At 39.4% G+C, this 26,268-nt stretch overlaps 1 protein-coding gene across 18 annotated transcripts in view; it reads right to left on the reverse strand.

Moving 5' to 3' along the window:
- MCTP1 (multiple C2 and transmembrane domain containing 1) overlaps positions 1 to 26,268 on the reverse strand; it is a 536,345-nt gene that overhangs the window by 214,669 nt on the left and 295,408 nt on the right. For all 18 annotated transcript variants that reach the window (XM_063085528.1, XM_063085527.1, XM_063085526.1 and 15 more), the window contains 2 exons: positions 25,628 to 25,770; positions 148 to 227 (listed from right to left, as the gene is read on the reverse strand). In XM_063085528.1, the coding sequence (XP_062941598.1) occupies positions 148 to 227; positions 25,628 to 25,770 (223 nt within the window). The remainder of the gene's footprint in view (positions 1 to 147; positions 228 to 25,627; positions 25,771 to 26,268) is intronic.

Genomic DNA, 26,268 nt, shown 5'->3' on the forward strand with positions numbered 1-26,268 from the left:
GGTTGGATCCTAATACTGGCAGCCGCCAAAAAAATAAAAAATAAAAACATTAGTTGCCTAGAACCCAGACTGGCTGACATTTTCTATTATTACACAGGCCTAGCTGCATAACAAGGAGTAGCAATATTCCAACAGTTCAAAAGTTACCTGTTTAATTCCAATTGTGTGAGATCCAGAAAGGCTGAACCCATGAAGTCATCCTGTAGTCCAAAATCATAGTCAAATACCTAAGAAGCCAAAGAGAAAAGACACTGTTATAAATAATTCCAATAGAAGCTTTAAACAAAAATGTCTTGATTATAACATGTTGGTTGTCTATGTAACCAAAATACATGAAACTTCCTAATGTTAGTTTTTAAAAAATATATTTGTTTTTGTACTTTGGAATATTAGGAATATTCCAAATTAGAATATTACAAAACATTCTAAAGAAACTACAAAATTTTTTTAAATTTATTTTTTTACTTAATGTTATTGATAAGTATCAAATAGAACTTTAAGACACAACAAAATCAAACAAAATACAGTGCGTCTTCAAAAATGTGGGAAACACAGGCTCAAAATATTTCCCCCATATTACAGAAGGGATACTAGCATTACTAGAAGTCAAAATGAATTAGCATAATTTCTACAAATACGTCTTCCTTGTTGGGCTATAGGTGATGAGAATATGATTCTAAGTTCTTCACATTTTTTAGGTCATTGATGATAAATTGTCTGATGTCATAGGACAATGGCATCTTAAATATACAAATAAGTAAAACTTGAGACACCATGACGAAAGTACTTTTTAAAGTTATATGAAGGTTAAATTAAATTGTTTATTGTCATGAACAATTACTGAGGGATGATACTAATGTGACCAACAACAATAACACAAAAAGGAAAAGAAAAGAAAGAGAGAACACATTTCTTCCTTCTGCCAACACTTTACCCAGTGTCTTCTCTGTGTCTTGCATGGTTCTTATTCATACTATGGTGAGTAAGACAGACAGCATCCCTGACCACTTGGACCCTACATTTGGGGGTTGAGACAATCCATGAAGTTTGGTGATGAGTGCTACAGAGACATATACAAGTCTAAGGGGTATGTTGAGAACTGCTATTTTAGATAGAGTCCAGGAAGTCCTCTCTATGTTTATTAAGCCATGCTAGTATGGGGAAGAGAACCCTAGCCAGTGGAAGCAGCAAGTACAGGAGAGAAATCGAGGTGTTTTAGGATCAGCAAGAAGACAGTGGGGTTGAAGCAAATTGAGAGAAATGAAGAATGGAAGGAGGTTGGAGGGCAAGCTCAGAGCTAGATCGCTTAGGGCCATTTCCAAGGGACTCCATGTAAATGGAAACTAGCTAACTTCCATCCATTTATTAATTTTCTCACTCACTAGTTCTTTCAGCTAATATTGATAAAATACTCACTATGTGCCAGGCAATATGCTAGGCACTGAGGACACAGTGGTGAGCAAAACTGACATTGTCAATGCTTACAGTCAATGAGGGAGACAAATGTTAACACGGAATTGCATGGGTGATATGTAATTACAACTTTTGATAAGTGTTTTAAGGAAAAGAACTGGGTCTGAAAAGAAAGAATAACAAAGGAGATGAAGGAAGGCCCTTAAGATGGGGGAGTTGAGGAGAGCTACTAGATGAAGTTTAGAGCTGTGATCCCTGACCTTATCAAATAGAAAATATCTGTATTGAGCAACACAGTAAATGAGCACAAACACATAAGTCTGCGCTTGAGTGGATGACCCAGGCCATTGGACTCTACAGGATGTGAGAATCCATGAGGCCAAGAGAATCAACAGTCCAGCACTCCTGGTCCCAATTCTTGGCACAACAGTTAGAAAGCTTAAAGCTGAGGGAACAGTAGGTACAGCAACCTTGAATCAGTTACTGTTTGTTTCTCTAGTACAGGTGTACTTCAATTTAAAAAAAAAAGAAAACATAATATGTAAAAAATTGATATTTAAACAAAAAAGATAAATACTTTGCATTACAAAAGGATTCTTAGATTTGAAGAGTCACAAGGGGATTTATTTAAGTAATAAGCTCCCCTAATGCCTTTTAAATTATTCAATTTGCAGTCATTTCATTTACATACAACCTTTCAGGAGTATATTTATTGCAGAAAGCTCAGCATTCCTGCAATAAATATTCTCCTTGATCAATTACACTTCTGAGCTTTAGTCATCTGCTCAGTGGCACATCACATGAACACACTGCACATCTCATGCAACTGACACCTCGATGTTTGCAAGTGGCTGCAGTAGTGTATTTTACAACATAAGATTTACATCAAAACATTAGAGAAATTTCTCTTGTGCAATCTCTTTTAATCATATCACCCTTAGGCTTAAAATCTCAGGGAGAAGATAGGTGGCATATAATCAATGAGAACACCTGGGGTACATCCACACATATGAAGTGGAGAGCTGTGAATCCAGTGAATTGATGAGTGCAGACGGCCCGCCTGGGTGAGTCAACATCCAAAATCTCTTTACCCTCATGATGAGAGTCTTTCCTACTGTCCTAATGCTAGATGTTTACTTCAATTCTCAATTCCTGTTAATCGGCAAAAGCATAAACATGGGAAAGAAGGGAAATGTCAGAATCCGTTCATTAGTGAAATTATTAGCTATGCTGCTTGGTTTCAAGCTCTATAAACTATTTGTCGGAGGGAGCATTACTCTAGGAGCTTCAGAAATATAGAGCATGGAAAAGAGAGATAAAAGAGGAAAAGGTATTCGTGCTGCAAGAACAAGCACAGTTAATGCTTATTAATGTTTATTCACCATTTACTATAAACTAGGCACTGTATTAAACACATTATATAGATTTAAAAATTTAGTTCTTACACAACTCATTTAGCATGGTATTGTTTCTATTTTTCAGATAAAGAATCCAAAACTGAAGAAGTTTATTTGCCCCCAATTCCTATGGCTAGTAAGAGGCAAGATTCAAATCTTGTTGTATTGGATTTCAGAAATGGTGCATGCTTAAATTTGAGAAATAGAACTCTGGGAGAAGCACTGGGAATTCAAACATGAATAATTTAGATGAGATCCTTGCTGTCATGGAACCTCCACTCCATGAGTTGAAAACATTATATAACAATAGGCAGAAGTTGCTTGGGACTTGCTAACGCTGTTCTTCATTCTCAATATATAACAATAAATATTATATTATATTTATTTATGTTATATAGTTTATAACAATAAATATTTTATTATGAACAATGAATGTATCTTGATTCAATTGTCTACCAAGGAAAATTGCACTGGGAGTGCATCAGTTACAATGCTTTTTGATGCAAGTCATAGAAAATTCAACTCTCTGGCTTCAACATGAACGGGAATTTGTTAGCTCCAATGACTCAAATGTCCATAGGTAATTGTGGCTTCAGGAGAGTTTTGACTTGGCAGTTCATATGATCCATGCATTTATTCACTCATTTATTTGAAAAATATTTGGTGAGCACACACAATGTGCCGGTACTATTCCAGGTACTTGAAATACAGCAGTGAACAAGAAAGTCCAAGTCTTTGATTTCTTGGAGCTCACATTTGGAGTGGGGAGGTGGGGTGGCAGCGGGGATAGACACAATAAGCAAATAAATATGCTAAGTAATAATAAGTGTTATGGAGAAAAATATCTCAGGGTACAGGAGTGACAGGAACGGCTATTTACATAAGATGTTCAGGAAGGACAAGGAGAGAGGGAGGCCTTCGAGTGAAGTGTGGAGGCACGATGGAGGAAAGTGTGTTCCATAATGAGGGAATAGGAAGTGGAATGGCACTGAGGAAACTGGATAGAGGCCAGTGTGGCTGGAAAGAAATGAGCAAAGGAGTGCTGGGATATTAGTTCAGGCACAGAACACGGAGACTACCATCAGAAGACTTTGGGTTTCATTTAGAGTACAGTAGAAGTCACTGGAAAATTTTATGCATGGAAGTAGTATTATCTAATGCAGGTCTTAAATGTTCACACCGAAAACCACTTGGTGAATTACATTTTGTACAGAGAGAAAAAAATATGAGCAAGCATACCAGTGGTTCCAGCAAGAGTTGTTGTCTTTGGATTAGACATCAAAGTGGTAAGAAGTGGTCAAATTTAGGATATACATTGATGGTAGAGCTGACAGAAATAGCTGATAGGTTAGATGTTAAGTGTGAGAAAAAGATGTGGACTAAGGATGTGCAGGAAAGAGCTAACACAGTGGGCCTGTAGGATTAGCTCTTGTCTGGCATCTAGGAACTTGGCTATTGAAACATTCCCACTGACAAGACTGTGTTGCTCGTCTGGTGCACTGAACATCTGCTTTCCTTCTGAGAGTCTAGAATGTTGATCGTGTGGCTGGTTGTTGTGCCTAAGTGACCAGCTCCCACTAAAAACCATGAACTCTGAGTCTCAAGTGGGCTTTGTTGGGCAGAAACACTGCACACGTGTTGCTGCATTTCACTGGCAGAGAAAGAAGCATGTTGTATGTGTGTCATTTCCCGGTGGGGGAGGGCAGAGGAAGCTTGTGCATGGATTTCTCTAGACTCTATATAATGTGTCTTTTTCTCCTAGTATCTTGCTGTAATAAATTATAACCATGAGTAAGTATAACTGCCTGAGTCCTGTGAGTCCTTCTAGTGTGAATCACTGAATGTGTTTTGGGATCCCCAACTGAAATGATAACTCTTTTGTCCTGAACAACTGGTGAACGGTGATAGAACTTACTGAGACGGGGAATTTGGGAAGAAGCAGGTTTGGGTAAGGGTGGGGTGGGAAATAAAGAGTTACTATGAATTTGACTTCAATTGTGTTGCATTTGAGATACCCATTAGACATCTAAATGGAGAATCTGAACTAGTGGTTGAGTACAGTTTGTTCAGGGAATGCTCTGGGATGAAGATACACATTTAAAAATCATCAGGGAACAGATTGTATTTAAAGCCACAAGCATGAAGGAGATCACCTGGAGATGAAGTATACAGTCAGCCTTCTGTGTATGTGGGTTTTGCATCTGTGGATTCAAGAAACTGTAGATTGAAAATATTTGTGAGAAAAAAATCTCAAGTTTCAAAAAGCAAAACTTGAATTTGCTGCATGCCAATTTCTACCTTGAATCCACATGAATGAAATGATGTGTAGGCATTGTGTTAGGTATTATAAGTATCTAGAGATGATTTCAAGTACATGGGAGGATGTGCCTAGGTTATACGCAAACACTATGCCATTTTATATAAGGCACTTAAGCATCCGCGGATGTTGGTATCCTCGGTGGCTCATGGAACCAATCCCCCATGGATATTGAGAGATGACTGTATAAAGAGAAGACATCTGAGGTCTAAGCTCTGAGGCACTTTAGCATTTAGAAGTCTGGGAAAAGAATCCAGAGAGGAGACTGAGAAGGCACAGCTAGTGAGGAAACAGGAAAACCAGGAGAGTGGTAACCTGGAAACAACTGAGGAAGTGTTTTAAGATGGAGGGAGTAATAGCTATATCAGAAGTAAGTGATATAGTCTGAATTCCATTTCTGTCTCTCCAGTTCTCATCAGAGTCTCCTCATTGTTAATGTCTAAATAGGCTAACTCCCCTGATGATCTAACTGCCTGCTAGGATCTCCAGGGTGGCATGATTCTTCATTCACATCCAGTGGGGAAGAGTGAATAGCTTTGTCCCAAAATTCCCAGCGAAAGTCCTGAATTCAGTCTGGATGGACCGGCTCATATCATATGCCTGTTCTTGGCCAAGGATACAAAGTTGGCTGAATGGCTAGCCCATATTGTGTGCTTTTTTAAAAAAGCAGTAATGAAGTCATTTTCCGGGGCCATATGATTCTCCCCCCAAAAATTGGGGGCCCATAGAAAAGGTAAAATGGTGGGATGTATGTTGGGAAAACCCCCAACACTGATCCCCAACCAAGAACTGAATCTGGGGTTCTTTCTTATGGCTCCAGGTACCATCACCACTTGCTTCATTAGACCTGGAGCTGCTTGACACCTGCCTGTAGCTCAGTCCTGGTCTCAGCATTAGGACAACCCTGGTATGAGTCAGGAGAGATTTTGGGGATTTCTAATTCAGTGCTCTGCATCTCAGCATCAAGTCACTCTTGCCAAATTCCTGCAACTTGTGCAAAGACATCCTTGATACAAGCCTATGTGTTAGTTTTAGAATCTCACTAAGATCTTGCTTTGGCCACCCATTTGGACATTCCCATAAATCCATGTAGGCACCCTTCCTTGATAATGGCTGATTCCATGGAGAACCTTCTCCTATCTTATGTTATTCACTCTTAACACTATTCTCTTCTTGTCCAACTGAATAACATGCCTGTCACCCAGAAAACCTGTACCTGTGCTGTGCGGAGCAGCCCCTTTTGTTTCTTCAACCTCTGTCTGCATTTTGTTCTGAACTTTATTTCTGATATATCTCCCTATTTCCTGCATCCCTGGAATCTGCTTTGTTGCCTTGCCATTTGACTTTCCTGGTCTCTACCACTGCCTGCAAACTGCAAATAGCCCTCACTCTTCCATGTAGTACCCTACTCTGATCTTGCCCAGACCTCAGGATCCTGCCTTGACACCAGGCAATAGAGTTAACATCCCCATGGGATTTTCTTCAGCCCCAGTATCAGGGAAGTGGACAATGGTTGTAGGGATAAGTCTGCCCTTGCCTATTATAGTCCACCGTTGGTGCTTAACTGTGATCTGAGTTATCAACATTGAGTTTCTAATTGGCATTCACTTAATAATATTAAGTAACTCCCACTGATTTTCTATTACATTCACCATGTGGTAATTTCTGTGATTGAATTAACGATAATATATTTATAATGTTCCATTTTTCCATTTCCCACAGAATAGATAGTAGTGAATCTAATTTCAAAATAATCTGAAAACATCTTAGGGTTAGTTTACTAATATTTTTAACCAAATTAAAACTTCTTTAAAGGCCTAACCCATTCTATGAGATTAGATAATATGATCCAAGGTATAAAATCCTACTTAGCAGCTGAGTCCATGACTCGTCTTCATGCCAAGGCAGTTTCAGAACAACCCTCACATTATTTAAGAATAGTTAAACTCGGAGGTTTCAAGATGGCGGCGGCTGCGGCGGCTGGCGCGGAGTAGCTGAGGTGGAAAAGGTGGCCACTGGGCCTCAGGCAGCCGGGAAACTTGTGGACCTTCCTCTGGCCATCTCTTAAGGGAGGACTGCTGCTGCTGGCCGGTCGTGGGGGCTCAACGCCACTTTGCCCCCGGCAGGAGAGGCTGCCTCATTTACAGGCAACAGCTTTGAAGTGTGGAGCAGGAAAAGAACTGATTCTTAGCTGCAAAAGTGAGTCTTGAAACAGGGAACACGGCGCCAGGGCTGCTGTGGATGCAGCCAGGATCCCGGAGACCGGGGCCGCGCTGAAGAAGGCGGCCAGCTGCCCTATTCAGGATTCGAGGTTTCAGGCCGGCATTAAAGAAGATTCCTGGGAGCGCCCGAGCGGCGCCGCGACTGAACAGCCCGAGGCGGCAGCGCCGAGAACACGGAAGGCAACAAACCAGAGACAGAGCGAGCGCCCGACCTGGCACAGCACTGTGAGTGATCCCTGGCACAGCTCTGTTCGGGGGGGTGGATGCCCACGCGGCTTCCGCCTGCACCACCAGGCCACTCATTGCCCCGGTGCTGCCTCCATTTTCCCAGGTGCGGGCAGCTCCGCCCTGCTCGGCCATCACTGAGCCAATTTGCTTGGCCTGGCACGGGGCTTTCCGGACCCTGCGGGCCGACCTCCTCTCCCACTCCCTCCGCGGTTCTCTGGCAGGGCTGTGGGTGTGGGGCGTCCCGACCAGTTTTGGGAGGGCTAGGAAGTACGGGCGGGCCAACTGTCACTCCACCACACCCTGGACTCCGCCCCGGTAAACTTCCTGTTACTGGGAGGCAGATACCATCTCTGCGACCACCAGTTTGGAAAAAAGCCTAACGAATTTCTGGTTGGGAATAGTGTGGTAGGAGAGTTCCCAGGTCCGCTTGAACCTGCCGGAGAGCAGGCTGCAGGCGGGCACTAGACTCGGTTTATACCGGGGGGATACAAAGGTGAACAAGACCCGAAAAAGATCTACACAGTGCTACAAAGGCACCCAGAGAGACCGGTCGTCTGTGCCTAGCAGAAACCTGGTAGACTTCCTGGGCGAGGCGGTGCTGAGCAGGGTCTTGAAAGCCCAGCTGATAGACGAGGGGTGCAGAACACACGCCCCAGCCCAGCACAGTGTGCACAGAGGGGGGAGACGTGCGGCCAGGGAGGCGGAGACTCGACAGGAACCACACACCCGGTGGGGTCGCCACTGCACGATCTAACAGCCTGGGCCAGAGCACACGGAACGGGGAGAAGTCCTGTACAGAAAGTGAAAGCTCAACAGAGATCACACACCCTGTGGTACGTGATCCACCAGCCCAGCAGAGTACAAGCTGACCAGAAAGGTGGCTCCCCGGAGAAGCCCAAGACCCGAGGCAACCACACACACAAGACACTAGAGGCAAACTGAGCAGTCACGGCGGGAGCCATACCAAATTGGCAACCACAGCAACATCCTAGTTAGTCATTAGTCTTAAACCGGTGGACTGTGAAACCCCCTGCCACAATGAATAAACACCAAAAAAAAGACACCAGAAATACAAAAAATCAAGAAAGTACACCACCAAAAGTTAATAAATCTCATACTCTAGATCCTATAGAACAAGAAGCCCTTGAAATAACTGACAAGGAATTTCGAGTGATAATTCTAAGGAAACTGAATGAGATACAAGAAAACTCAGCTAGACATCATGATGAAATGAGGAAAAGTATACAGGATCTGAAAGAGGAAATATACAAGGAAATCAATTTCCTGAAAAAAAATGTAGCAGAACTTGCTGAACTGAAGAAATTATTCAGCGAAATAAAAAACACAACGGAGAGTTTAACCAGCAGGCTTGTCGAAGTTGAAGAGAGAACCTCTGAACTTGAAGATGGGCTGTTTGAAATAACACAAGCAGACAAAAAGAAAGAGAAAAGAATCAAGGACATGGAAGAAAATCTGAGAGAGATATCAGACAACCTCAAGCGCTCAAATATCCGAGTCATGGGTATTCCAGAAGGGGAGGAAAATGGAGATTCCATTGAAAACATATTCAACAAAATAGTGGCAGAAAACTTCCCAGGTATAGGAAAAATCACTGATCTTCAGATCCAGGAAGCTCAACGATCTCCAAACGTATTCAACCCAAAAAGGCCTTCTCCAAGACATGTCATAGTCAAATTGGCAAAACTCAGAGACAAAGAGAGAATCTTAAAAGCTGCAAGAGAGAAGCGTCAAATCACCTATAAGGGAGCCCCAATCAGGTTAACATCAGACTTTTCATCACAAACCCTAAAAGCTAGAAAGGAATGGGATGATATTTTCAAAATACTAAAAGACAAAGATTGCCAGCCAAGAATACTCTACCCTGCAAGGCTATCCTTCCGAAATGAGGGGCAAATAGTATATTTCTCAGACAAACAAAAACTGCGGGAGTTCACTACCACAAGACCACCCTTACAAGAAATCCTGAAGGGAGTACTGGGTTTGGTTCCTGAAAAATAACTACCACTGCCATAAAAACCCAAGAAAAATCAAAACCCGCTAGTACAATAAAAATGGCATTCATGAAGAGAAAACAAGCTAACAAAAACACTATCTACAACCTAAGGAACCAACAAACAAAGAAACCAAACAGTAAATCAGAAAGCAAGGAACAAAAGACACCTAAGACAACCAAACAACCAATAAAATGCTAGGAATAAATCAACACCTTTCAATAACAACTCTTAATGTTAAAGGCTTAAATTCCCCAATTAAAAGACACAGACTGGCTGACTGGATCAAAAAGCAGGACCCAACTATATGCTGCCTACAAGAGACCCACCTCACCCATAAATATTCACACAGACTAAGAGTGAAAGGATGGAAAAAGATTTACCATGCAAACAGAAAAGAAAAACGAGCTGGAGTGGCTATTCTTATATCTGACAAAATAGACTTTAAACTAAAAACCATAAAAAGAGACAATGAGGGACACTACTTAATGATAAAAGGACTGATCCATCAAGAAGACATAACAATCATAAATATGTACGCACCCAATGTTGGAGCAGCCAGATTTATAAAACAAACTCTATTAGACCTAAAGAAGGAAATAGACACTAATACCATAATAGCAGGGGACCTGAACACTCCACTGTCAATATTAGACAGATCATCTAGGCAAAGAATCAGTAGAGAAACACAAGATCTAAACAAGACTCTAGACCAATTGGAATTGGCAGATATCTACAGAACATTCCACCCAACAACCTCAGAATATTCATTCTTCTCATCAGCACATGGATCATTCTCCAGGATAGATCACATATTAGGTCACAAATCAAGTCTCAATAAATTCAAAAAAATTGCAATTATCCCATGTATCTTCTCAGACCACAATGGATTAAAACTAGAAATTAATAACAAACAAAACTCTGGAAACTATACAAACACATGGAAATTAAACAGCATTCTACTTAATGACATATGGGTCCAAGAAGAAATCAAGCAGGAAATCAAAAAGTTTATTGAAACTAATGAAAACAATGATACATCATACCAAAACCTGTGGGATACTGCAAAAGCAGTATTGAGGGGAAAATTTATTGCATTAAATGCTCACTTCAGAAGAATGGAAAGATGGCAAGTGAACAACCTAACACTTCACCTTAAAGAACTAGAAAAACAAGAACAATCCAATCCTAAAGTTAGCAGACGGAAAGAAATCATTAAGATCAGAGCAGAACTGAATGAAATTGAAAACCAAAAAACAATTCAAAAGATCAACGAATCAAAAAGTTGGTTTTTTGAAAAGATAAATAAAATTGACAAACCATTAGCTTGGCTAACAAAAAAAAGAAGAGAGAAGACTCAAATAACAAAAATTAGAAATGAAAAAGGCGATATTACAACTGATTCATCTGAAATACAAGGAATCATTCGAGACTACTATAAACAACTATACGCCAACAAATTTGAAAATCTGGAGGAAATGGATAAATTTCTGGACACACACAAGCTCCCAAAACTGAACCGTGAAGACGTAGAAAATTTGAACAGACCAATAACAATAAAGGAGATTGAAGCTGTTATCAGAAGGCTCCCAACAAAGAAAAGCCCAGGACCAGATGGATTCACAGCAGAATTTTACCAAACATTCAAAGAGGAATTGACACCGATTCTTTACAAACTATTCCAAAAGATTGAAACGGACGCAAATCTCCCAAACTCATTCTATGAAGCAAACATAGTCCTGATACCAAAACCAGGTAAAGATATAACCAAAAAAGAAAACTACAGGCCGATATCCTTGATGAATATAGATGCAAAAATCCTCACTAAAATACTAGCAAACAGAATACAGCAACACATACGAAAAATTATTCATCACGATCAAGTGGGATTCATCCCAGGGATGCAAGGTTGGTTCAACATACGCAAATCAATAAATGTGATACACCATATTAATAAACTCAAACACAAGGACCATATGATCATCTCTATAGACGCTGAAAAAGCATTTGATAAAGTTCAGCACTCATTCATGACAAAGACCCTCTATAAGTTAGGTATAGAGGGAAAGTATCTCAACATAATTAAAGCCATATATGCCAAACCCACTGCCAATATCATCCTGAATGGGGAAAAGCTGAAAGCTTTTCCTTTAAGAACAGGCACTAGACAAGGATGCCCACTCTCACCACTCCTATTCAACATAGTGTTGGAAGTACTAGCCAGAGCAATCAGAGAAGAGAAGGAAATAAAGGGCATCCAGATTGGAAAAGATGAAGTCAAACTGTCCCTGTTTGCAGATGACATGATCCTATATATCGAACAGCCTAAAACCTCTACAAAAAAACTGTTGGAATTGATAAATGATTTCAGCACAGTAGCAGGATACAAAATCAACACACAAAAATCAGTAGCATTTCTTTTCTCCAATAGTGAACATGCAGAAGGAGAAATCAAGAAAGCCTGCCCATTTACAATAGCCACCAAAAAAATAAAATACTTAGGAATTGAGTTAACCAAGGAGGGGAAAAATCTCTATAATGAGAACTACAAACCACTGCTGAGAGAAATTAGAGAGGATACAAGAAGATGGAAAGATATTCCATGCTCTTGGATTGGAAGAATCAACATAGTCAAAATGTCCATACTACCCAAAGTGATATACAAATTCAATGCAATCCCCATCAAAATTCCAAAGACATTTTTCTCAGAAATGGAAAAAACTATTCAGACATTTATATGGAACAATAAAAGACCACGAATAGCCAAAGCAATGCTCAGCAAAAAAAATAAAGCTGGAGGCATAACACTACCTGACTTTAAGCTATACTACAAAGCTATAATAACCAAAACAGTATGGTACTGGCATAAAAACAGACACACTGACCAATGGAATAGAATAGAGAATCCAGAAATCAACCCACACACTTACTGCCATCTGATCTTTGACAAAGGCACCAAGCCTATTCACTGGGGAAGGGACTGCCTCTTCAGCAAGTGGTGCTGGGAAAACTGGATATCGATATGCAGGAGAATGAAACTAGATCCATACCTCTCACCGTATACTAAAATCAACTCAAAATGGATTAAGGATTTAAATATACACCCTGAGACAATAAAACTTTTTAAAGAAAACATAGGGGAAACATTTCAGGAAATAGGACTGGGCACAGACTTCATGAATACGACCCCAAAAGCACGGGCAACCAAAGGAAAAATAAACAAATGGGATTATATCAAACTAAAAAGCTTCTGCACAGCAAAAGAAACAATTAAAAGAGTTAAAAGACAACCAACAGAGTGGGAGAAAATATTTGCAAAATATACATCTGACAAAGGATTAATATCCAGAATATATAAGGAACTCAAACAACTTTACAAGAAGAAAACAAGCAACCCAATTAAAAAATGGGCAAAAGAGCTAAGTAGGCATTTCTCTAAGGAAGATATCCAAATGGCCAACAGACATATGAAAAGATGCTCAACATCACTCAGCATCCGGGAAATGCAAATAAAAACCACATTGAGATACCATCTAACCCCAGTTAGGATGGCTAAAATCCAAAAGACTATGAACGATAAATGCTGGCGAGGCTGCGGAGAAAAAGGAACTCTCATACATTGTTGGTGGGACTGCAAAATGGTGCAGCCTCTATGGAAAATGGTATGGAGGTTCCTTAAACAATTGCAAATAGATCTACCATACGACCCAGCCATCCCACTGCTGGGAATATACCCAGAGGAATGGAAATCATCAAGTCGAAGGTATACCTGTTCCCCAATGTTCATCGCAGCACTCTTTACAATAGCCAAGAGTTGGAACCAGCCCAAATGCCCATCATCAGATGAGTGGATACGGAAAATGTGGTACATCTACACAATGGAATACTACTCAGCTATAAAAACGAATGAAATACTGCCATTTGCAACAACATGGATGGACCTTGAGAGAATTATATTAAGTGAAACAAGTCAGGCACAGAAAGAGAAATACCACATGTTCTCACTTATTGGAGGGAGCTAAAAATTAATATATAAATTCACACACACACACATACACACACACACACACAAACCGGGGGGGGGGGGAAGAAGATATAACAACAACAATTATTTGAAGTTGATACAACAAGCAAACAGAAAGGACATTGTTGGGGGGGAGGGGGGAGGGAGAAGGGAGGGAGGTTTTGGTGATGGGGAGCATTAATCAGCTACAATGTATATCGACAAAATAAAATTTAAAAAAAAAAATAAAAATAAAAAAAAATAAAAACTAGAAATTAAGAAAAAAAAAAAAAAAAAAAGAATAGTTAAACTCTAAAAGCCATAGAAGTGACATTGTAAAACAAACAATCCAAAATAAAAACTAACTGTGGCCATTGTATTTAGTCATCTTTAGTGGAAAATAGAAGTTACATTGCTTAATTGCTTGGTAGACTTAAGCAAACCCTTAATCTCTCTGAGTCTCATTCACCTGTAAAACAGGGATGAGAACAGTTACATGTAGGGTTATTGTGAGGATTACATGAGATAATGTAGCCTGGGATTTATGACAGGGCTCAATAAGTGGTAGCTATTACAATGAAGATGGGACAGCAGATAGCATATTTCCAAGACTCGATAACCTCACATGTTCTTTGCCTATAAACCAAAAGGAAATAAAGTTATGCTTTTTTTGGTATGAAATAGTTGAGATTCTTGATTCATGCATTTAGGAAGAAAAATTATAGGTAGAAACTTCCTATCTCCATTATATTATCCAAAATGGCAGAAAAGTCTTTCCTCTCATTTGATGTAATTAAAAGAAAGAAAAGAACTTAAGGTAACAACCTAATTCCTTGTTACATTCCTAATCCCTTGTTTTGTTTTCATGACTGACTTCCCTTTAATTCATATCTATAGATACGTATACTCTTTTTTTCTCCTGTGTTCTGACAATCTATCAGTGACCAAACCTTTCTCTACTTTTACCACAATAATACATGCTTTTCTTTAACTTGTCACTACTGGCACATGAGCCAAAAATCTCATATAATCACTCTTTCAGCCATCTCTGGGCATCCTCCTTCCCTCAAATCTTTGTATTGTCTCCAGTTATTTCCCTCCTCTACAGAAAGGAAAAAGAAATAAAGATGTTATTAAAATTATAGCACAACAGTTTTTCTGTTATAAAATTTATAGCAGAAAGATTGATGAAAAGAAAGTCTCCTAAACATATGGTTGAGCAGATCCTAAGATGGCGGTGGCTGTGGCGGTTGGCACTGAGTAGCTGAGGTGGAAAAGGTAGCCACTGGGCCTTAGGCAGCTGGGAAACTTGTGGACCTTCCTCTTGCCGTCTCTTAAGGGAGGACTGCTGCTGGTGGCCGGTCATGGGGGCTGACCGCCACTTTGCCCTTGGCAGGAGAGGCTGCCTCATTTACAGGCAACAGCTTTGAAGTGTGGAGCAGGAAAAGAACTGTTTCTTATTTGTAGCGGCCAGCTGCCCTATTCAGGATTCGAGGTTTCAGGCTGGCATAAAAGAGGATTCCTGGGAGCACCCGAGCCATGCCGTGGGACCGAGTGAGCAGCCTGAGGCGGCGGCAGCCGAGGATGGGGACAGCGATGACACGGAGGTAGAGAGGGAGCTGCCCAGCCCAGCCCATCCCAGTGAGTGACCCCCGGCCCGGCCCTGCTTGGGGGGCAGACGCCCGCCCGGCTACCGCCTGCCCCACCGGGCCACTCACCAGCCCCGGGGCTACCTCCATTTTCTCAGGTGGTGGCAGCTCCGGCTGGGCTCGGCCAGGCCTGTCCTCCTCGCCCAGCTTGGCTCCTCACTGAGCCTTCCCACTTGCTTGCCATGGTGTGGGGCTTCCCGGGGCCTGTGGGCCGGCCTCCGCTACCACTCCCTCCATGGTTCTCTGGCAGGGCTGGTGGCGTGGGGCATGCCAGGCCAGTGTCGGGAGGGCAAGGGAGTAAAGGCTGGGCCGACTGTCACTCCACCGCACCCTGGGCTCTGGCCCCCGGTAAACTTCCTGTTACCGGGAGGCAGATACCATCTCTGCGGCCACCAGTTCAGAAAAACACCTAACCAATTTCCGGTTAGGAATGGTGTGGTTGGAACGTTCCCGAGTTCACTTGAACCTGCCGGAGAGCTGACTGCGGGCGGGCACCGGAGTCGGTCCGCGCCAGGAGGAATCAAAGGTGAACCGTGTGCTGTGGGCTCCTCCCCTGAGGAGCTCACACTCTGGTGTGGGAGATAAGACAAGTACACAAATAACCGCGATACCAGGAGGAAGGTGATAAGTCCCGAGAAAGATCTACACAGTGCTACGAAGGCACCCAGAGCGACCAGTTGTCGGCACCTAGCAGAAACCTGGTAGACTTCCTGGGCGAGGCGGTGCCAAGCAGGGTCTTGAAGGCCTGGCTGATAGACGAGGGTTGCAGAAGACATGTCCCAGCCCAGCCCAGTGCACACAGAGCAGGGAGATGTCCGGCTAGGGAGGCGGAGACTCGACAGATAACACACACCCTGCGGGGCCGCCACTGCGAGATCCACCAGCCCAGCCTAGTGATCCAGCAGCCTGGGCCAGAGCGCACGGAACAGAGAGAAGACCTGCACGGGAAGTGGAAGCTCAGCAGAGACCACACACCCTGCGGTACCAACCTGTGATCCAGCAGCCCAGCAGAGTCCAAGCTGACCAGAGAGGTGGCTCCCTGGAGAGGCCCAAGACCCGAGGCAACCACACAACAAGGCACTAGAGGCCAACTGAGCAGTCATGGAAGTAGCCATACCAAATTGGCAACCAAAGCAACATCTTAGTTAGTCAATAGTCTCAAACCGGTGGACTGTGAAACCCCCTGCCACAATGAATAAACATCAAAATAGATACCAGAAACACAAAAAATCAAGAAAGTACACCACCAAAAGTTAATAAATCTCAAACTCTAGATCCTATAGAACAAGAAGCCCTTGAAATGACTGACAAGGAATTTCGAGTGATAATTCTAAGGAAACTGAATGAGATACAAGAAAACTCAGCTAGACATCATGATGAAATGAGGAAAAGTATACAGGACCTGAAAGAGGAAATATACAAGGAAATCAATGTCCTGAAAAAAAATGTAGCAGAACTTGCTGAGCTGAAGAAGTTATTCAGCGAAATAAAAAACACAATGGAGAGTTTAACCAGCAGGCTTGTCGAAGTTGAAGAGAGAACCTCTGAACTTGAAGATGGGCTGTTTGAAATAACACAAGCAGACAAAAAAAAGAAAAAAGAATCAAAGACATTGAAGAAAACCTGAGAGAGATATCAGACAACCTTAAGCGATCAAATATCCGAGTCATGGGTATTCCAGAAGGGGAGGAAAACAGAGATTGCATTGAAAACATGTTCAACAAAATAGTGGCAGAAAACTTCCCAGGTATAGGAAAAATCACAGATCTTCAGATCCAGGAAGCTCAATGATCTCCAAACATATTCAACCCAAAAAGGCCTTCTCCAAGACATGTCATAGTCAAATTGGCAAAACTCAGAGACAAAGAGAGAATCTTAAAAGCTGCAAGAGAGAAGCATCAAATCACCTATAAGGGAGCCCCAATCAGGCTAACATCAGACTTTTCATCACAAACCCTAAAAGCTAGAAAGGAATGGGATGATATATTCAAAATACTAAAAGACAAAGATTGCCAGCCAAGAATACTCTACCCTGCAAGGCTATCCTTCCAAAATGAAGGGCAAATAGTCTTCTTCTCAGACAAACAAAAACTGCGGGAGTTCACTACCACAAGACCACCCTTACAAGAAATCCTCAAGGGAGTCTGGGTTTGGTTCCTGAAAAATAACTACCACTGCCATAAAAACCTAAGAAAAATCTAAACCTGCTAGTATAATAAAAATGGCATTCATGAAGAGAAAACAAGCTAACAAAAACACTATCTACAACCTAAGGAACCAACAAACACAGAAACCAAACAGTAAATCAGAAAGCAAGGAACAAAAGACACCTAAGACAACCAAACAACCAATAAAATGCTAGGAATAAATCAACACCTTTCAATAACAACTCTTAATGTAAAAGGCTTAAATTCCCCAATCAAAAGACACAGACTGGCTGACTGGATTAAAAAGGAGGACCCAACTATATGCTGCCTATAAGAGACCCAACTCACCCATAAAGATTCACATAGACTAAGAGTGAAAGGATGGAAAAAGATTTACCATGCAAACATAAAAGAGAAACGAGCTGGAGTAGCTATTCTTATATCGGACAAAATAGGCTTTAAACTAAAAACCATAAAAAGAGACAATGAGGGACACTACTTAATGATAAAAGGACTGATGCATCAAGAAGACATAACAATCATAAATATGTATGCGCCCAATGTTGGAGCAGCCAGATATATAAAACAAACTCTATTAGACCTAAAGAAGGAAATAGACACTAATACCATAATAGCAGGAGACCTGAACACCCCACTGTCAATATTAGACAGATCATCTATGCAAAGAATCAGTGGAGAAACACAAGATCTAAACAAGACTCTAGACCAATTGGAATTGGCAGATATCTACAGAACATTCCTCCCAACAACCTCAGAATATTCATTCTTCTCACCAGCACATGAATTATTCTCCAGGATAGATCACATATTAGGTCACAAATCCAGTCTCAATAAATTCAAAAAAATTGGAACTATCCCATGTATTTTCTCAGACCACAAAGGATTAAAACTAGACATTAATAACAAACGAAACTCTGGAACTATACAAACACATGGAAATTAAACAGCATTCTACTTAATGACATATGGGTCCAAGAAGAAATCAAGTAGGAAATCAAAAAGTTTATTGAAATTAATGAAAATAATGATACATCATACCAAAACCTGTGGGATACTGCAAAAGCAGTATTAAGGGGGAAATTTATTGCATTAAATGCTCACCTCAGAAGAATGGAAAGATGGCAAGTGAACAACCTAACACTTGACCTTAAAGAACTAGAAAAACAAGAACAATCCAAACCTAAAGTTAGCAGACGGAAAGAAATCATTAAGATCAGAGCAGAACTTAATGAAATTGAAACCAAAAAAACAATACAAAAGATCAATGAATCAAAAAGTTGGTTTTTTGAAAAGATAAATAAAATTGACAAACCATTAGCATGGCTAACAAAAAAAAAAGAAGAGAGAAGATTCAAATAACAAAAATTAGAAATGAAAAAGGTGATATTACAACTGATTCATCTGAAATACAAGGAATCATTCGGGTTATTATAAACAACTATATCCCAACAAATTTGAAAATCTGGAGGAAATGGATAAATTTCTTGACACACACAGCTCCCAAAACTGAACCAAGAAGATGTAGAAAAATTGAGCAGACCAATAACAATAAAGGAGATTGAAGCTGTTATCAGAAGGCTCCCAAAAAAGAAAAGCCCAGGACCAGATGGATTCACAGCAGAATTTTACCAAACATTCAAAGAGGAATTGACACTGATTCTTTACAAACTATTCCAAAAGACTGAAACAGATGTAAATCTCCCAAACTCATTCTATGAAGCAAACATAGTCCTGATACCAAAACCAGGTAAAGATATAACCAAAATAGAAAACTACAGGCCAATAATCTTGATGAATATAGATGCAAAAATCCTCACTAAAATAAGAGCAAACAGAATACAGCAACACATACATAAAATTATTCACCATGATCAAGTGGGATTCATCCCAGGGATGCAAGGTTGGTTCAACATACGCAAATCAATAAATGTGATACACCATATTAATAAAGTCAAACACAAGGACCATATGATCATCTCTATAGATGCTGAAAAAGCATTTGATAAAATTCAACACTCATTCATGACAAAGACCCTCTATAAGTTAAGTATAGAGGGAAAGTATCTCAACATAATTAAAGCCATATGTGACAAACCCACTGCCAATATCATCCTGAATGGGGAAAAGCTGAAAGCTTTTCCTTTAAGAACAGGAACTAGACAAGGATGCCCACTCTCACCACTCCTATTCAACATAGTGTTGGAAGTACTAGCCAGAGCAATCAGAGAAGAGAAGGAAATAAAGGGCATCCAGATTGGAAAAGATGAAGTCAAACTGTCCCTGTTTGCAGATGACATGATCCTATATATTGAACGGCCTAAAACCTCTACAAAAAAACTCTTGGAATTGATAAATGATTTCAGCACAGCAGCAGGATACAAAATCAACACACAAAAATCAGTAGCATTTCTTTTCTCCAATAGTGAACATGCAGAACAAGAAATCAAGGAAGCCTGCCCATTTACAATAGCTACCAAAAAAATAAAATACTTAGGAATTGCGTTAACCCAGGAGGTGAAAAATCTCTATAATGAGAACTATAAACCACTGCTGAGAGAAATTAGAGAGGATACAAGAAGATGGAAAGATATCCCATGCTCTTGGATTGGAGGAATCAACATAGTGAAAATGTCCATACTACCCAAAGTGATATACAAATTCAATGCAATCCCCATCAAAATTTCAAAGACATTTTTCTCAGAAATGAAAAGAACTATCCAGACATTTATATGGAATAATAAAAGACCATGCGTAGCCAAAGCAATGCTGAGCAAAAGAAAAATAAATAAATCTGGAGGCATAACACTACCTGACTTTAAGCTATGCTACAAAGCTGTAATAACCCAAACAGTATGGTACTGGCATAAAAACAGACACACTGATCAATGGAATAGAATAGAGAATCCAGAAATCAACCCACACACTTACTGCCATCTGATCTTTGACAAAGGCACCAAGCCTATTCACTGGGGAAGGGACTGCCTCTTCAGCAAGTGGTGCTGGGATAACTGGATATCCATATGCAGGAGAATGAAACTAGACCCATACCTCTCACCATATACTAAAATCAACTCAAAATGGATTAAGGATTTAAATATGCACCCTGAAACAATAAAACTTCTTAAAGAAAACATAGGAGAAACACTTCAGGAAATAGGACTGGGCACAGACTTCATGAATACGACTCCAAAATCACAGGCAACCAAAGGAAAAATAAACAAATGGGATTATATCAAACTAAAAAGCTTCTGCACAGCAAAACAAACAATTAACAGAGTTAAAAGACAATTAACAGAGTGGGAGAAAATATTTGCAAAATATACATCTGACAAAGGATCAATATCCAGAATATATAAGGAACTCAAACAACTTTACAAGAAAAAAACAAGCAACCCAATTAAAAAATGGGCAAAAGAGCTAAGTAGGCATTTCTCTAAGGAAGATATACAAATGGCCAACAGACATATGAAAAAATGCTCAACATCACTCAGCATCCAGGAAATGCAAATCAAAACCACACTGAGATACCATCTCACCCCAGTTAGGATGGCTAAAATCCAAAAGACTATGAACGATAAATGCTGGCGAGGTTGCGGAGAAAAAGGAACTCTCATACATTGTTGGTGGGACTGCAAAATGGTGCAGCCTCTATGGAAAATGGTATGGAGGTTCCTCAAACAATTGCAGATAGATCTACCATATGACCCAGCTATCCCACTCCTGGGAATATACCCAGAGGAATGGAAATCTTCAAGTCGAAGGTATGACCTGTTCCCCAATGTTCATTGCAGCACTCTTTACAATAGCCAAGAGTTGGAACCAGCCCAAATGTCCATCATTGGATGAGTGGATACGGAAAATGTGGTACATCTACACAATGGAATACTACTCAGCTATAAAAATGAATGAAATACTGCCATTTGCAACAACATGGATGGACCTTGAGAGAATTATATTAAGTGAAACGAGTCAGGCACAGAAAGAGAAATACCACATGTTCTCACTTATTGGTGGGAGCTAAAAATTAATATATAAATTCACACACACACACACACACACACACACACACAGAATACTGGGGGGGGGGAAGAAGATATAACAACTACAGTTACTTGAAGTTGATACGACAAGCAAACAGAAAGGACATTGTTGGGGTGGGAAGGAGGAGAGGGAGGAGGGAGGGGGCTTTTGGTAAGGGGCAACAATAATCAACCACAATGTATATCGACAAAATAAAATTTAAAAAATAAAAATAAATAAAAAAATAAACATATGGTTGATAAGTTTCTAGAAGTCATTATAGGGAGTATTGCCCTGTATTCCCATAAGAAATTCTGTAAAGTGGACACTGGCTAAAGGAAATCAAGTAAATAGAGTCAGAAAACTGTTAGGGTATTCTGTGTTTTATGGCTGCAAACATTTTTCCAATCCAACTATTCAGTTGTTTCCATTGGCATGTCTAGAAAAGTGACCTCTACCCAAGTGTCCATCAGAATAACCTGTTGAGGTGTTTTAAAAATACCAAAGTTTGGACTGTACCTCAGAGGTCCTGAATCAGAGTCTTTGTCGTTTTTTTTTTTTTTTTTTTTTTTTCGTGACCGGCACTCAGCCAGTGAGTGCACCGGTCAGTCCTATATAGGATCCGAACCCGCGGCGGGAGCGTCGCCGCGCTCCCAGCGCAGCACTCTACCAAGTGCGCCACGGGCTCGGCCCTGAATCAGAGTCTATGGGGTGGGACTTGAGCACCCAGATTCTTTAAAACTTTGTGAATAATTCTGATGTACAGCCAGGGTTAAGAATCATTGGCATGCAACATTCTTTTGGGGCCCTTAAAACCTACAAAGAAATAATTTTGGACAGGACCATAATGTGGTCCTTAATTTGAACAGAGTTCAAAGTAGAATCTACAATTTTATTTTATTATTTTTTTTTATTTATTTTTTTTTTTTAGAATCTACAATTTTAAATCTTAAACCCGGACAGATATGAGTTATTTATGGAACTGTCAATTTGGTTAAAAATGACCATTTTAGAAACAGTAACACAGTCCCAAACAGAATCGTTTTCCAAATTATCAAAATATTTCTATTATTTAGAAGAATGCTCTAACTTAATACCCAGATCTCTAAGTCATGATTAGAGATTTACATAAACATTTCCCCCTTTATATTAATTCTATCTCTTGTACTGTAATTCTGGGCGTTCACTATGTGATATAATATTTTCACTATGTGAATAATAGTGTCGGTGGAACAACAATGGGGAATTTGAATTCAATTCAACTAAAATGGGTGGATTTATCCTGTTAGTTAAAATGTGTGCTGGAGCATCACTGTGCTTGTAGAGCAGGTTTCAGTGGCTCATATCTTAATTAAAAGTACTGCATTTTAACTCCCAGTTTCTGCTGCTACATTATTATAAATACTTTTACAGCCCATTCCTCAAGCCTTGTTCTTGCCTGCCCTTATGATGAAGTCATTCAGAGCTGAAGAAATATTCTATTTTCATTAAATTTAAAAATCATAGGCTTCTAACCAATTGGAAAGTATATTTTAAATACTATTAAAGTATTTAAAATGACAGTTTCAAGACTTTTTTAAAACAATTTTTTTAAAAACTGGAAATGGCACAAGCACTGCAACTTTAACGTAAATTGTAAACTTGGCTCAGAAGTTAATTTTGATTTCCTTGGTAACTTTTATATTGATAGAAATCAGATTACAAGGTACGTCTGGACTTTTTTTCCCTTTAACTATAGATGGGAGAGTTGTAGACTTAATATATTCTAACCATCTAGTTCACAGATGCATTTTCTTATTACCATTCACCTCAGAATCAGTTCATAAGAAGTCTTTTGGGAAAGGTTAACCATCCATCCTGGAGGATGTGGGCATCATATCAAAATCGAGTAAGCCAATCACACAGGGATGTATAGAGACAATAAAAACTATGCAATTCTCATGAAATTCTAGTAACTTAAAATATCATTTGCACCAATGTATTTCATTCAGGACTTTCAGTGTAAAAAAGCAAAAAATGGATAATGCAAAGAAAAAAAATGGAAAAAATAAAGCTAAAAGTTACAGATTTTTCTTAAAGGAAGCTGTATGCATTTTACAGAAAATGAGTATCAGTTGAAAAATATGAAAGCATTTTAAAAAGTACAAAGTGCTGCATAAAATAAAGTATTATTTCATGTTTGTACTAGTGTCCTAGATCCCAGTGAGATTTCTACTTAGCCTAATCATTTTTTCTTATGTAGAAATGTAAAAATGTGACAAATCCTTTACAATTCACTATGTATCTTCTTCTGTATGGCAGAAATTAAATTGTGGTTGCATAATCTTGTATATTAAATGCTCAAAGTGATTAAAAACAACAATAGAAACCAACCCTGGGGTTCTCTCTCAGCTCCTTTGCTAATAGTGTGTCATTAGCCAGGCCCTTTGGCCTGCATACAGTCACAGTGTCCATTTACAGTATATATGTGTATATTCTTGCTCTCAAATCAAAATGACTTTTTTTAACCACCATTCTTTTCTATGTACTTCAGATTTTTGTTTATTTGTTTTTGAGCCTAGTAAGATATACTTTTTTGAGTTTGCATTTTGACATCTAGATTCCTACATAGAAAAATACTCATTCTTGAGCACAAGAGAATAGCAAAAAAGAAACCCCAATATCTAATGTAATTTTGGGAAGTTCATTTGTAATCCTTTTAAAGACCAGAGATTCACACGGTTCTTTCATGGAGTAATAACATCTCATTAAAGACAGGTAGATTCAAGACAGAAGTAATTTTTACAAAACTCTCTTTCCTTTCATGATTTTTTATTTATGTGTCATTAATGAGATCCAAACCGTCTGTTGCTGTGCATATTAACACCTGCTTTCCTTCCCTGTCCATTTTCTTCATAGCTGCAGCAGCACTAACTCATCTCTCCTGACCAACTCCCATCCCCACCCCTGAAATCAAACTTCTTTCACAGCCCACTTGTCTTTTTTTATTCCTTTTTCATTCCCTATCTCAGCTCTTATAAAAGTAATTCCTTTTCTCATGTGAATATTTCTTTCTGTCTAGAGGTGAGGAGCAGGGGAGAAACGTCTCTGACCATGAAGGTCTTCCCTTTGGTGGGAGGAGGGTTGGCTACGAACACTCTCACATTAATCAGTCCTGTGCCGTCACACACATCATATATTAAAAGACAGTTCACTAAATTTCCTTTAGCCAATGTCCACTTCAGACAATTTCTTATGTAAATATAGGTCAATTCTCCCCATGATGACTTCTAGAAATGTATCAACCATATGTAGAAGAGACTTTCTTTTCATCAATCTTTCTGCTGTAAATTTAATAACAGAAAAACTGTCGTGCTATAAGTGTAATAACATCTTGATGATTTCTTTTTCCTTTCTGTAGAGGAGGGAAACAACTGGAGTCAATACAAATAAAGATTTGAGAGAAAGAGGATGCTCAGAGACTGCTGAGTGACTAGATGAGATTTTTGGCTCATGTGCCCGTAGTGACAATTTAGAGAAAAGCATGTATTGTGGTAAAAGTAGAAAAAGGTTTGGTCACTGAATAGATAGAACATAGGAGAAAAAAAGAATATAAGTATCTAGAGATATGAATTAAAGTGAAGTCAGTCATGAAAATACAACAAGGAATTAGGATTGTAACAGAGAATTAGGTTGTTACTTTTAAGTTCTTTTCTTTCTTTTAACTACATCAAATGAAAGGAAAGATATTCTTTCTACTTTTGATAATATGATGGAGATAGAAATATTTTTCCCCATTATCTTCGCCCTTCTCATCTTCTAAGTAAAGCATTTTGTTTGCAACCAGGAATGATGGATCTTAAATAATATAATTCTAAAACAGAAAGCCAGGATTCTGTGTAAACTTCTCTTCTGGCTTTATTACATGGAAACTTGTTTTTATATGCTCCCTAAGTGCACTAAATCAGCTGACAGTACCAAGCAGGAGAAGGTTTACTTTGTAATCCTCCTAAATGACTGGCAATAGACCTGTCCTGAAGAAAAATGCTCCCACTAGCTCCTCCTCGCTTCTATCGCATTATCAATAGATTAGAATTGTGAATAGCAGAATACGTCTCTGGTGAAAAAAATCTCATCAGACAAAGAGATATGACAAAAAACCATTAAACAGGAATTTCTACGTCAGATTGTATTAGGGAAAAACAAATGAATGGCTCACCTTTATATACAATGGCTCCCTAAGGTGATCAACAAGAATGCAAGCTTTTTCCTCCCACACAGGATTGAGGTTCTTGTGTATTGTTTTACTTCTAAAAACTTCTTTGCCTCCAATTTTAAACTTCACGTATGGATCACTTGTCCCTGTTAAAGAGATACAGATTGATCCATGTTAATCATGCCTTTCTATGGAAGCAAGAGAATCACTTAGTGAAACATCAGAAAGTATTTAAAGAAAAAGTTAAATGCCACTTATCACATGGGGAAGTAAGGGTAAATTTTTCCTTATATATTGAAGTGATAGTAAGTTATTAATATTATTATTTTATCTTTTGTTCTTAATCCTGTAACCTTGTCCTAATACTTTTTAAAAAAACAAAACTCCATTGCATGCTGAATATGTAAATTTAATTCAAGTTATACATCATAGAGATTAATCTAACATTTCTCCTGGTATCATCTGGTCAACTAAAAAAAGGATGATCGATCTAGGCTGATTTAAGTAGTTTTAAAAATATATATGCTGCAGAAATTTTATATTAGGCTAATGAGCTTAGGGAAAGGTGAGTCTCAAATTTGGTTTCATTTCATCCTATTTGGTTCTGTATTCTTTCTTGCTCAGAAGCTTCCATTTTACAATGT

Source organism: Cynocephalus volans, chromosome 2 (genome assembly GCF_027409185.1).
Source record: "Cynocephalus volans isolate mCynVol1 chromosome 2, mCynVol1.pri, whole genome shotgun sequence".
NCBI lineage: Eukaryota > Metazoa > Chordata > Mammalia > Dermoptera > Cynocephalidae > Cynocephalus > Cynocephalus volans.